The sequence below is a fragment of the Leucoraja erinacea genome, unplaced genomic scaffold (assembly GCF_028641065.1).
Source record: "Leucoraja erinacea ecotype New England unplaced genomic scaffold, Leri_hhj_1 Leri_95S, whole genome shotgun sequence".
NCBI classification, from domain to species: Eukaryota; Metazoa; Chordata; class Chondrichthyes; order Rajiformes; family Rajidae; genus Leucoraja; species Leucoraja erinaceus.
The window spans coordinates 44309-56255 of record NW_026576905.1 but is presented as its reverse complement, the minus strand read 5'-3'; the positions used below and the strand labels follow the sequence as shown (position 1 = coordinate 56255).

General features: G+C 47.9%; 1 protein-coding gene across 1 annotated transcript in view; it reads right to left on the bottom strand.

The window, feature by feature from the left end:
- Nucleotides 1–8153: 8153 nt before the first annotated feature.
- LOC129695147 (erythropoietin-like) overlaps nt 8154–11947 on the bottom strand; it is a 36084-nt gene continuing 32290 nt past the window's right edge. Inside the window, exon 5 of the mRNA XM_055631913.1 lies at nt 8154–8830. Coding sequence (XP_055487888.1) covers nt 8681–8830 — 150 coding nt within the window. The 3' untranslated portion in view covers nt 8154–8680. The remainder of the gene's footprint in view (nt 8831–11947) is intronic.

Sequence of the window (11947 nt, the reverse complement as noted above, 5' to 3'; positions counted from 1 at the left end):
ATAACACAGAGGGAGAGGCAGCATCTCCGGAGAAAAGGAATAGGTGACATTTCGGGTCGAGACCCTTCTTCAAAATGAGAGTCAGGGGGAAGGGAAATGAGAGATATAGAACAAATGATTGCAACAACCAGGTTCTGGAACCTACTTCCCCACGGCCATCAGGCTATTAAACTTGGCTCGGACAAAACTGAACATTAATAGCCCATTATCTGTTATTTGCACTGTATCAGTTTATTTATTCATGTGTGTGTATATATTTATATAACGGTATATGGACACACTGATCTGTTCTGTATTCATGCCTACTATGTTCTGTTGTGCTGAAGCAAAGCAAGAATTTCATTGTCCTATCAGGGCCACATGACCATAAACTCACTTGAACTTGAACTTGAACTTGAACTTGAAATGAAAGAAAGAAATGCACACACAAGTTTGATGATCAAGAAAATTGGCTCTGGGCTGGGTGTGAACAAGTTATACAGGCAATGAAACTTACCAGGGCAACATTGAATCTAATGCAACAACTAGGGTGGGAGAGGGATGGAGAGAGAGGGGATGCAAGGGTTACTTGGAGTTAGAGAAATCAATATTCATACCGCTGGGGTGTAAGCTGTTCAAGTGAAATATGAGATGCTGTTCCTCCAATTTGTGCTGGGTCTCACCCTGACAGTGGAGGAGGCCCAGGACAGAAAGGTCAGTGTGGGAATGGGAAGGCGAGTGTTTAAAGATCACAGTGGAGTTGGACAGGCTAGATGCAGGAAGATTGTTCCCGATGTTGGGGAAGTCCAGAACAAGGGGGTCACAGTTTAAGGATGTGGGGGATGTCTTTTAGGACAGAGATGAGGAAAAAAAAATTCACACAGAGAGTGGTGAATCTGTGGAATTCTCTGCCACAGAAAGTAGTTGAGGCCACACAGTTCACTGGCTATATTTAAGAGGGAGTTAGATGTGGCCCTTGTGGCTAAAGGGATCAGGAGGTATGGAGAGAAGGCAGGTACAGGATACTGAGTTGGATGATCAGCTATGATCATATTGAATGGCGGTGCAGGCTCGAAGGGCCGAATGGCCTACTCCTGACCTATTTTCTATGTTGCTATGGAGGAGGCCCAGGACAGAAAAATCAGTGTGGGAATGGGAGGAGGTGTTTAGCCACTGGGAGATTGCGTAGGCCTAGGCGGACTGAACGGAAGTTTTAGCGAAATGATCGCCAAGCCTTCACTTGGTCTCGCCGATATATTGGAGTCCACACCTGGAACAGCAGACACAGTAGATGAGGTTGGAGGAGGTGCAAGTGAACCTTGCAAGTTACTTTTTGTTTTTTTTTATAAATGTCAGTGTAAAACCTCATGGCCAATATTTATTTTTCATGTTCAAGAAGGAACTGCAGATGCTGGAAAATCGAAGTTAGACAAAAATGCTGGAGAAACTCGGCAGCATCTATGGAATGATTCGGCCCAAAACGTTGCCCATTTCCTTCGCTCCATAGATGCTGCCGCACCCGCTGAGTTTCTCCAGCATTTTTGTCTACCCTTTATTTCTCATGATCTAATTGCGATTGCCAACAAGGATGTAAGGAGCACATTTTCCAATCCTCCAATTGCTGCTGAGTTTCTAAAGGGGTTTTTTGTTTTTAATTTGGATCTGTGTTTTTAATTTTGCTTTTAAATGCTTTCTATTTTCTCCTCTGCTGCATCAATTGTTTGTTTGAATTTTTACGATGTTGTGTAGCAGTCGGGCATGGCGTGGGAAGGAGAACTCAAGGAGATCATCCTGAAACTGAACTCGACATTCTGCATTTTTATTTTACCAGATCACCCTGGAAACAAGCCCTTCGGCCCACCGAGTCTGCACCGAAACGTTGCCTATTTCCTTCGCTCCATAGATGCTGCTGCACCCGCTGAGTTCCTCCAGCATTTTTGTGTACCGTTCACTTGTTATAGACTCATAGAGAGTCATAGAATCATACAGTGAGGGAACAGGGGCTTTGGTCCAACTTGCCCGAACTGACCAACATGTTCCATCTACACTACTCCCACCTGCCTATGTTTGGCCCATATCCTTCTAAATCCGTCCTATACATGTCTAAATGTTTCTTAAATGTTGCGATAGTACCTACCTGGAGTCCCACGGTGAGATTTCATTCCAAGAGCTCTCTCGAGTTTAAAGAAATCTAACTCATAAGCACGGAGAATGAACGTAGCGGGCATGTCGGAGCTTGGGGACGTCTCTTAGCGCTAACGGCAGGTACTCAGGAAGACTCGCTAACTAATGGCACTGTGGGACAGGGGTTTAACTCAGCAGGTCAGGCTGAGAACTCTGGAGAACATGAATAGGTGAGCATTTGGGTCAAGACCCTTCTTTGGACTCATGGTCTGGAACTGGGCCTGGATGGTTGGGGGAGAGGCGAGGATCGGCTGAGTCAATGGTCACGGCAACAGGAGGCCAGAGTGGGTAGGGGTCTGTGGTGGTGGTGGTAGTGGCTGGCACTGCCGAGGAAGGTGTGTAGGCCAGCGGTGGCAGCAGAAGGTCAGGAGGAACATTGGCAGCCCAGCCTGGAGATGAAGATCGGTAGATCCATCCATTATAACCAAAATCCGTATATAGAAACATAGACAATAGGTGCAGGAGTAGAGGCCATTCGGCCCTTCGAGCCTGCACCGCCATTCAATATGATCATGGCTGATCATCCAACTCAGTATCCCATCCCTGCCTTCTCTCCATACCCCCTGATCCCTTTAGCCACAAGGGCCACATCTAACTCCCTCTTAAATATAGCCAATGAACTGTGTGGCCTCAACTACCTTCTGTGGCAGAGAGTTCCAGAGATTCGAAAAATGTTTTTCTCATCTCGGTCCTAAAGGATTTCCCCCTTATCCTTAAGCTGTGACCCCTTATTCTGGACTTCCCCAACATCGGGAACAATCTTCCTGCATCTAGCCTGTCCAACCCCTTAAGAATTTTGTAAGTTTCTATAAGATCCGCCCTCAATCTCCTAAATTCTAGCGAGTCTATCCAGTCTTTCTTCATAAGAAAGTCCTGCCATCCCAGGAATCAGTCTGGTGAACCTTCTCTGTACTCCCTCTATGGCAAGAATGTCCTTCCTCAGATTTGGAGACCAAAACTGTATGCAATACTCCAGGTGTGGTCTCACCAAGACCCTGTACAACTGCAGTAGAACCTCCCTGTTCCTATACTCAAATCCTCTAGGGCAAGAATGTCCTTCCTCAGATTTGGAGACCAAAACTGTACGCAATACTCCAGGTGTGGTCTAACCAAGACCCTGTACAACCCTGTTATAAAAAGGTCTGTATACACGAGGATTTACTGTAAATTGTTTTTTACTAATTTATTGAACTTGTTGTTTATTCTAGTGTCTACTGTGTACGATGTTCACATACTTGTCGTGCAGTTGCAAGTAAGAATTTCATTGTTCCGTTTCAGGACACATGACAATAAAACATTTGTTACACTTTGCATCCATTGACCTTGTGTACCACTGCTGTCCAGTAGAGCGTGCTGTAGAAGCAAAGTGAGTTTGGTTTAGATTGTGTACGGGGATCGCTGGTGATCAACTCCTCAATATCTTCAGTGCTCATTCAGGGAATGACAAAAAGGACACATGGTGCTTGTTCGGACTGATTGTGGTGGGGGAGGAGGGAGGCGAAAGCTGAAGGGTCCTGGAGGCAGGAAACATGTTCCCGATGTTGGGCGGGGAGTCCAGAACCAGGGTCCACACACATACACACACACACACACACACACACACACACACACACACAGTTTAAGAATAAGGGGTAAGCCATTTAGAACGGCGACGAGGAAACACTTTTTCTCACAGAGAGTGGTGAGTCTGTGGAATTCGGATGCCAGTTCTCTGGATACTTTCAAGAGAGATAGATAGGGCTCTTAAAGATAGCGGAGTCAGGGGAGAAGGCAGGATCGGGGTACTGATTGGGGATGATCACATTGTTGGCTCGAAGGGCCGAATGGTCTACTCCTGCACCTATTGTCTATTGTACAAGGCATTGGTGAGACCAATTCTGGAGTATGGTGTACAATTTTGCTCGACCCAATTATAGGAAGGATGTCAACAAAATAGAGAGAGTACAGAGGAGATTTACTAGAATGTTGCCTGGGTTTCAACAACTAAGTTACAGAGAAAGGTTGAATAAGTTAGGTCTTTATTCTCTGGAGCGCAGAAGGTTAAGGGGGACTTGATAGAGGTCTTTAAAATGATGAGAGGGATAGACAGAGTTGACGTGGACAAGCTTTTCCCATTGAGAATAGGGAAGATTCAAACAAGAGGACATGACTTCAGAATTAAGGGACAGATGTTTAGGGGTAACATGAGGGGGAACTTCTTTACTCAGAGAGTGGTAGCGGTGTGGAATGAGCTTCCAGTGGAAGTGGTGGAGGCAGGTTCGTTGGTATCATTTAAAAATAAATTGGATAGGCATATGGATGAGAAGGGAATGGAGGGTTATGGTATGAGTGCAGGCAGGTGGGACTAAGGGAAAAAAGTTGTTCGGCACGGACTTGTAGGGCCGAGGTGGCCTGTTTCCGTGCTGTAATTGTTATATGTTATATGTTTATTGACCCACTACGTCACCTATCCATGTTCTCCACAGATGCTGCCTGGCCCGCTGAGTTACTCCAGCATTGTGTCATTTTTGTTTCATCCATGGTGTAGCATTGTCCTCACCCCGTGACGTCAGATTACTGGATCTATCAGGACGAGGCATGGGGGCGGATCAGTTCATCCCTACACCTCTCCCTCCTTTAATCCCACTCCCCCATCCCCGTCATTCAGTCCCATCCTCATATCTCCCACTCCTTCCTACCACAGCGCCCCATCTCAAGAGAGTCAAGAGTCAATTTAATTGTCATTTGGACCCCTGGAGGTCCAAACGAAATGCCGTTTCTGCAGCCATACATTACACACAAATAGACCCCAGACACAACATAATTACATTTAACATAAACATCCATCACATAGCTGTGATGGAAGGCCAAATAAACTTATCTCTCCACTGAACTCTTCCCCCCCTCCCCGATGTCAGAGTCAAAGTCATAGCCCCCGGCTGGCGATGGCGATTGTCCCGCGGCCATTAAAGCCACGCCGGGTGGTGCGAGGTCGCACACCGGGTCCTGGTGTTGGAGCCCCCGGTGTGCGCTCGCAGAGTCCGCGGCCATTCCAGCCGCGCGGGGCAGTGATGTAGGCCCCGCTCCAGGAGCTCTTCGACTCCGCAACTCGGGCGGGAGAAGTCGTCGTTGCAGGAGCCCCGAAAAGCGGTCTCCCTCCAGGGAGCCGCGGGCTCCCGGTGCCGTCGTCCACAGACCCGTCGTTGGAGCCTCCGACTCTCCAGTAGCAGCAGCAGCAGCGGCAGCGGCAGCAGCAGCAGCAGCAGCGCTCCTCCACCGCTCCACCCGCTCCGGACCCGGCCAGCTCCGCGACGGCAACGGTGAGTTGGCACCTGAGTCCCCGGCTTCTTCCTGTTGGAGGCCGCTCCTCGTTGCGGCCTCAACGACACCTGAGACCCGACGAGAAAAGGTCGGGTCTCCAGTGCAGGGAGAGATTCAAAAAGTTTCCCCCCCCCCTCCCACCCCACCCCCGCCCCCCCACACACACACCCCAACAAAAAAATAACAAAAACTACATAAAAACACAGACAGAAAATAATAAAAACGCGGACAGGCTGCAGAGGCCGCTGCTGACGAGAGCCGCGCCGCCTACCGCGCCGCCTACCGGAAATCCCCTTCTCTTCCCTTCTACTCATTACCCCTCAGGACAGCCCGGTGGCACAGCGGTAGAGTTGCTGCCTCACAGCGCCAGAGACCCGGGTTCGATCCTGACCACGGGTGCCGTCTGTACGGAGTTTGCACGTTGTCTCCCTGTGACCTGCGTGGGTTTTCTCCGGGTGCTCCGGTTTCCTCCCACACTCCAAAGACGTACAGATTTGTAAGTAAATTGGCTTCTGTAAATTGTCCCTAGTGTGTAGGATAGTACTAATGTTCGGTATGATCGCTGGTCGGCACGGACATGGTTGGCCGAAGGGCCTGTTTTTAACGGTGTGTGTCTCTCTAAAGATAAAGATCCTTCCCTCTGTTTCCACATTTTACTTCCATATTCCTTATCAGACTTATCAAATAGTGAAAGGCCCGGATAGAGTGGATGTGGAGAGGATGTTTCCACTAGTGGGAGAGTCTAGGACCAGAGGCCACAGCATCTGAATGAAAGGACGTTCCTTTAGGAAGGAGATGAGGAGGAATTTCTTTAGTCAGAGGGTGGTGAATCTGTGGAATTCTTTGCCACAGACGGCTGTGGAGGCCACAAGTCAGTGGATATTTTTAAGGCAGAGATAGATGGATTCTTGATTAGTGCGGGTGTCAGGGGTTATGGGGAGAAGGCAGGAGAATGGGGTTGGGAGGATAAGATAGATCAGCCATGATTGAACACTGGAGTAGACTTGATGGGCCGAATGGCCTAATACTGCTCCTAGACCTTAAAGGTCTACAACTCTTAGTCTGAAGAAGAGTCTCGACCCGAAACGTCACCTATTCCTTCGCTCCACAGACGCTGCCTGACCCGCTGAGTTCATCCAGCAGTCTGTGTTTTTTTAATTTTCCCTCTGGCTCACAGTTGCAGCATCGGCCATCTCCTGTGTTTCCGGCTCGTCTCCTTTGTAGTGCTATCTCTGGGACGACCGAACAGACTTCTCGTCGGCATCGCTGAACGAACGCACCCTCCTCCACCGTGTGTAGCAATCGTTTGCAAACCCAAGGCCACAGCTTGCATTTGAAACGGATTACAGCAAAGGCAGACATGGTCGGCAAACAGTAACACTTCCATGTGGAGCCGAGATCGTATTTACCTAACCATTGAACGAAGGACACGGGGTCAAAACTATTCCAACTGTTTGTTTCGGGAGGGTTTGGCTTACATTTGAAAGGCTTCCAAGATTGGCATCTGAGGCTAACTTGAACCCATTTGCCAAGACCCACATCTTTGGTTTAGTTTAGTTTAGGAGGCACAGGAAACTAAAGATGGAGGTATTTGTAACTTGAGAACAATATCTGCACCTCTGCAGCAATTTCCATTGCCAAAGATCGAGGGAGTAGGCCATTCGGCCCTTCGAGCCTGCACCGCCATTCAATATGATCATGGCTGATCATCCAACTCAGTATCCCATCCCTGCCTTCTCTCCATACCCCCTGATCCCTTTAGCCACAAGGGCCACATCTAACTCCCTCTTAAATATAGCCAATGAACTGTGTGGCCTCCACTACCTTCTGTGGCAGAGAGTTCCACAGATTCACCACTCCCTGTGTGAAAAATGTTTTTCTCATCTCTGTCCTAAAAGACTTCCCTCTTATCCTTAAACTGTGACACCTTGTTCTGGACTTCCCCGACATCGGGAACAATCTTCTTACATCTAGCCTGTCCAACCCTTCAGAATTTTGTAAGTTTCTATAAGATCCCCCCTCAATTTTCTAAATTCTAGCGAGTACAAGCCGAGTCTATCCAGTCTTTCTTCATATGAAAGTCCTGCCATCCCAGGAATCAGTCTGGTGAACCTTCTCTGCACTCCCTCTATGGCAAGAATGTCTTTCGTCAGATTAGGAGACCAAAACTGTACGCAATACTCCAGGTGTGGTCTTACCAAGACCCTGTACAACTGCAGTAGAACCTCCCTGCTCCTATACTCAAATCCTTTTGCTATGAATTTCAAGGAACCCACGCAGGTCCTGGGGAGAAGGTAGAAACTCTGTAAAGGCAGCACCCGTAGTCTGGATCGAACCCGGGTCTGTAATGCCTCTGTCCCACTTAGGAAACCTGAACGGAAACCTCTGGAGACTTTGCGCCCCACCCAAGGTTTCCGTGCGGTTCCCGGAGGTTGCAGGTGGTTGCCGGAGGTTGCAGGTAGTGGAAGCAGGTGGGGAGACTGTCAAAAACCTCTGGGAACTGCACGGAAACCTTGGGTGGGGCGCAAAGTCTCCAGAGGTTTGCGTTCAGGTTTCCTAAGTGGGACAGGGACATTAGGCAGCAACTCTACCACGACACCGCCTTGAAACACAGTTTGAGGACATTTAATGTTGAGCAGTAGTGTTGAACTCACCCATTCTCACAAAACATTTTGACTGAAGTCGTCCACTTTGTGTTTACTTCTACTGGGTGACCAGTGAACTTTAATCTGCGAGGTAAGCAATAAAAATGGCCTTAGGTCTAATAGGGTGACAGAGCTAAAAATATAAAGACATCAAAATCTCACGTCCCATATTCACAAATACTCTACAGAACAAAATGGTGCCCTCAGTCGCGGGCCACGCCATCAATAAACGAGACGCTTTCAGTCGGAGAGGATTGGCACACACAGTCAAATAGTTTATTGGGTGCATCTCCCTCTCTCTCTCTCTCTCTCTCTCTCTCTCTCTCTCTCTCTCTCTCTCTCGCTCGCTTGCCTTTGAGTTCAAAGCATTGTAAGTCCCGAGCACTTGGAATAACAGTGTCTCTGGTCAAGTCCTCAAGAGCTGGATGGTTATCGTCCCAAATGGAAATATCTTCATCGCATCCGTTTGTTTCTCCCCCTCTCTTCCGTTCCTTGTTTGTGCTGTACATTTTTGTGCAAAGGTTACAGTTTTATAGTTCGCATGGGAAGCTCCTTCAAGTGGGGACTGACTGTCAGCTCGTGGCCAGGTTGCAGGCTTCTGTGTCGAGGAAAAACAATCGCACTTTCCCTTGCAAGAAATTGAGGTACACATGGAAGATGGTTCTCACTGTTCTGCTGCTGAAGGTGGTCTGTGCAGCCGGCTGATCCCCATTGAGGCTGACCTGAATGGAAACAAGAGTATCACACAAGGTGTCATGAAAGCAGCAACTCGAAGCACACAAGAGACTGCAGATATAAGTGAGAGGAACAGACTTAGGCCATTCGGCCCATCGATTCTACTCAATCTTTCTCCGAACGCACTATGGGAACTTCACTCACCCCCCCGCAGGAACTATACAACAGGAGGTGCAACTCCAGAGCAAATAAAATCATGGGAGACCCCTTCCACCCCTGCAACGGACTGTTCCAGCTGCTACGGTCAGGCAAACGCCTCCGTTGCCATGCGGTGAGAACAGAGAGGTTGAGAAGGAGTTTCTTCCCAGAGGCAATTCGGACTGTAAATGCCTATCTCACCAGGGACTAACTCTACAGAACGTTTTTCCTTCCATTATTTATTATGTAAAAGAATATGTGTGTTATGATTGTGTTTATAATTTGTTTGGTTGTTTTGTTGTTTGTCTTTTGCACAAAAGTCCACGAGCATTGCCACTTTCATTTCACTGCACATCTCGTATGTGTATGTGACAAATAAACTTGACTTGACTTGACTTGACTCAACACTATTCTCCTGCCCTTCTCTCCACACCCAACAAAGAATGGAGCAGCTGGGCTTGTACACTCTAGAATTTTGAAGGATGAGAGGGTATCTCATTGGGGATGATCATCCATGATCACATTGAATGGCTCGAAGGACCAAATGGCCTACTCCTGCACCTATTGTCTATTGTCTTATTGAAACATACAAGATTGTTAAGGGTTTGGACACGCTAGAGGCAGGAAACATGTTCCCGATGTTGGGGGAGTCCAGAACCAGGGGCCACACACACACACAGTTTAAGAATAAGGAGTAAGCCATTTAGAACGGAGACGAGGAAACACTTTTTCTCACAGAGAGTTGTGAGTGTGGAATTCTCTGCCTCAGAGGGCGGTGGAGGCCGGTTCTCTGGATACTTTCAAGAGAGAGCTAGATAGGGCTCTTAAAGATAGCGGAGTCAGGGGATATGGGGAGAAGGCAGGAACGGGGTACTGATTGTGGATGATCAGCCATGATCTCATTGGATGGCGGTGCTGGCTCGAAGGGCCGAATGGCCTATTCCTGCGTCTATTGTCTATTGTCTAACCCCTGACCCCCTTATTAATCAAGAATCTGTCAATCTCGGCCTAAGAAATATCCATTGACTTGGCCTCCACAGCCATCTGTGGCAAAGGGAGTTGCAAATGGAGCCCTGGTGAATGGGAAGAGAATACCTCAAACATTATGAGGTGAACCATCGGGATCTTAAAATGGCCAGGTAGCTTGAAATGGTCACAAAGCCGGCCTCCAGAGTTTAAATACTTTTCTTCCAATGCACAGAGGAGATTATACACCACATTGTCATCCTCTAGAGGGTAGTTGAGGCCAGTTCATTGGCTATATTTAAGAGGGAGTTAGATGTGGCCCTTGTGGCCAAGGGGATCAGAGGGTATGGAGAGAAGGCAGGTACGGGATACTGAGTTGGATGATCAGCCATGATCATATTGAATGGCGGTGCAGGCTCGAAGGGCCGAATGGCCTACTCCTGCACCTAATTTCTATGTCTATGTCTACACAAACACATTGTGACAGGCCACTGTATTCATAGATCACCTCCATTGTGAATGCTTACATGGAGAGTTTTGATGGAAGATTTTAATATACATGGAAGAAACTGTCCCTGATCCCATAAATGTCAGCGGGAAGTGACCTCTGGCCGTCTGGCCACATGGACGTCTGTGGAGGCCAAGTCAATGGATGTTTTTCAGGCGGAGATGGGCAAATTCTTGATTAGTACGGTGTCATGGGTTACGGGGAGAAGGCAGGAGAATGGAGCTGGGATCGGTTGCTGACCAGTTGCATCGTGGCTTGGTTCGGCAACTTGAGCGCCCTGGAGAGGAAAAGACTACAAAAAGTAGTAAACACTGCCCAGTCCATCATCGGCTCTGACCTCCCTTCCATCGAGGGGATTTATCGCAGTCGCTGCCTCAAAAAGGCTGGCAGCATCATCAAAGACCCACACACCATCCTGGCCACACACTCATCTCCCTGCTACCTTCAGGTAGAAGGTACAGGAGCCTGAAGACTGCAACGTCCAGGTTCAGGAATAGCTACTTCCCCACAGCCATCAGGCTAGTAAACCTGGCTCGGACAAAACTCTGATTATTAATAACCCATTATCTGTTATTTGCACTGTATCAGTTTATTTATTCGTGTGTGTATATATTTATATTATGGTATATGGACACACTGATCTGTTTTGTAGTCAATGCCTACTATGTTCTGTGTGCTGAAGCAAAGCAAGAATTTCATTGTCCTATACAGGGACACATGACAATAAACTCACTTGAACTTGAACTTGGAGGGTAAGATAGATCAGCATTGGTTGAATGGCAGAGTGGACTTGATGGGCTGAATGGCCTAATTCTGCTCTGAGACCGTATGTACTTATGAACCTATTCCTTTACCATTCTGTTTAATGCCTCACATCTCAGCTGCTGTGATGTCTAAACCACTGACCGATTACAACCATATTCTCAATCAAGCCCCTTTGCGGCAGTTTTGGCTGCATTCACTCTTGTTTTCTCCAGCAGTGTCTAAAATCCTCCTCTGAGATGAATAGTCGATGTGCTTTAGTTTTGAAAAGGCTGGCGATGGTCATTGTTAGTTAAGGTTTAGAAGTTTCACCGTTCCTTATCTGCGGGCTGTGTTTTATTGGAAGAGACCAGGGTTTTGAGCCTTATCTAAGTGCAGTAATTAAGACCAAGAGTGGACACAGTTTTGGGAAGACTCACTGGCCACACAGACAGCAGGGGCTGAAACAACTACTGGAAATTGTGTGGGGCCCTTTTCCGCTCCATATTGCGTTCTATTTACTGTCCACAATTCTCCAACACATCTCACCGCTACCTGTCCAATATCTGCATGCGTCTCTCAATATCTAAACCGGAAAAGGGCTGCATTGAGTTGCTGCCTCACAGCGCCAGAGACCTGGGTTCGATCCTGACCTCGGGTGCTGTCTGTACGGAGTTTGCACGCTCTTCCTGTGACCGCATGGTGCTCCAGTCTCCTCCCACATCCCAAAGGCGTGTGGGTTTGTAGGCTC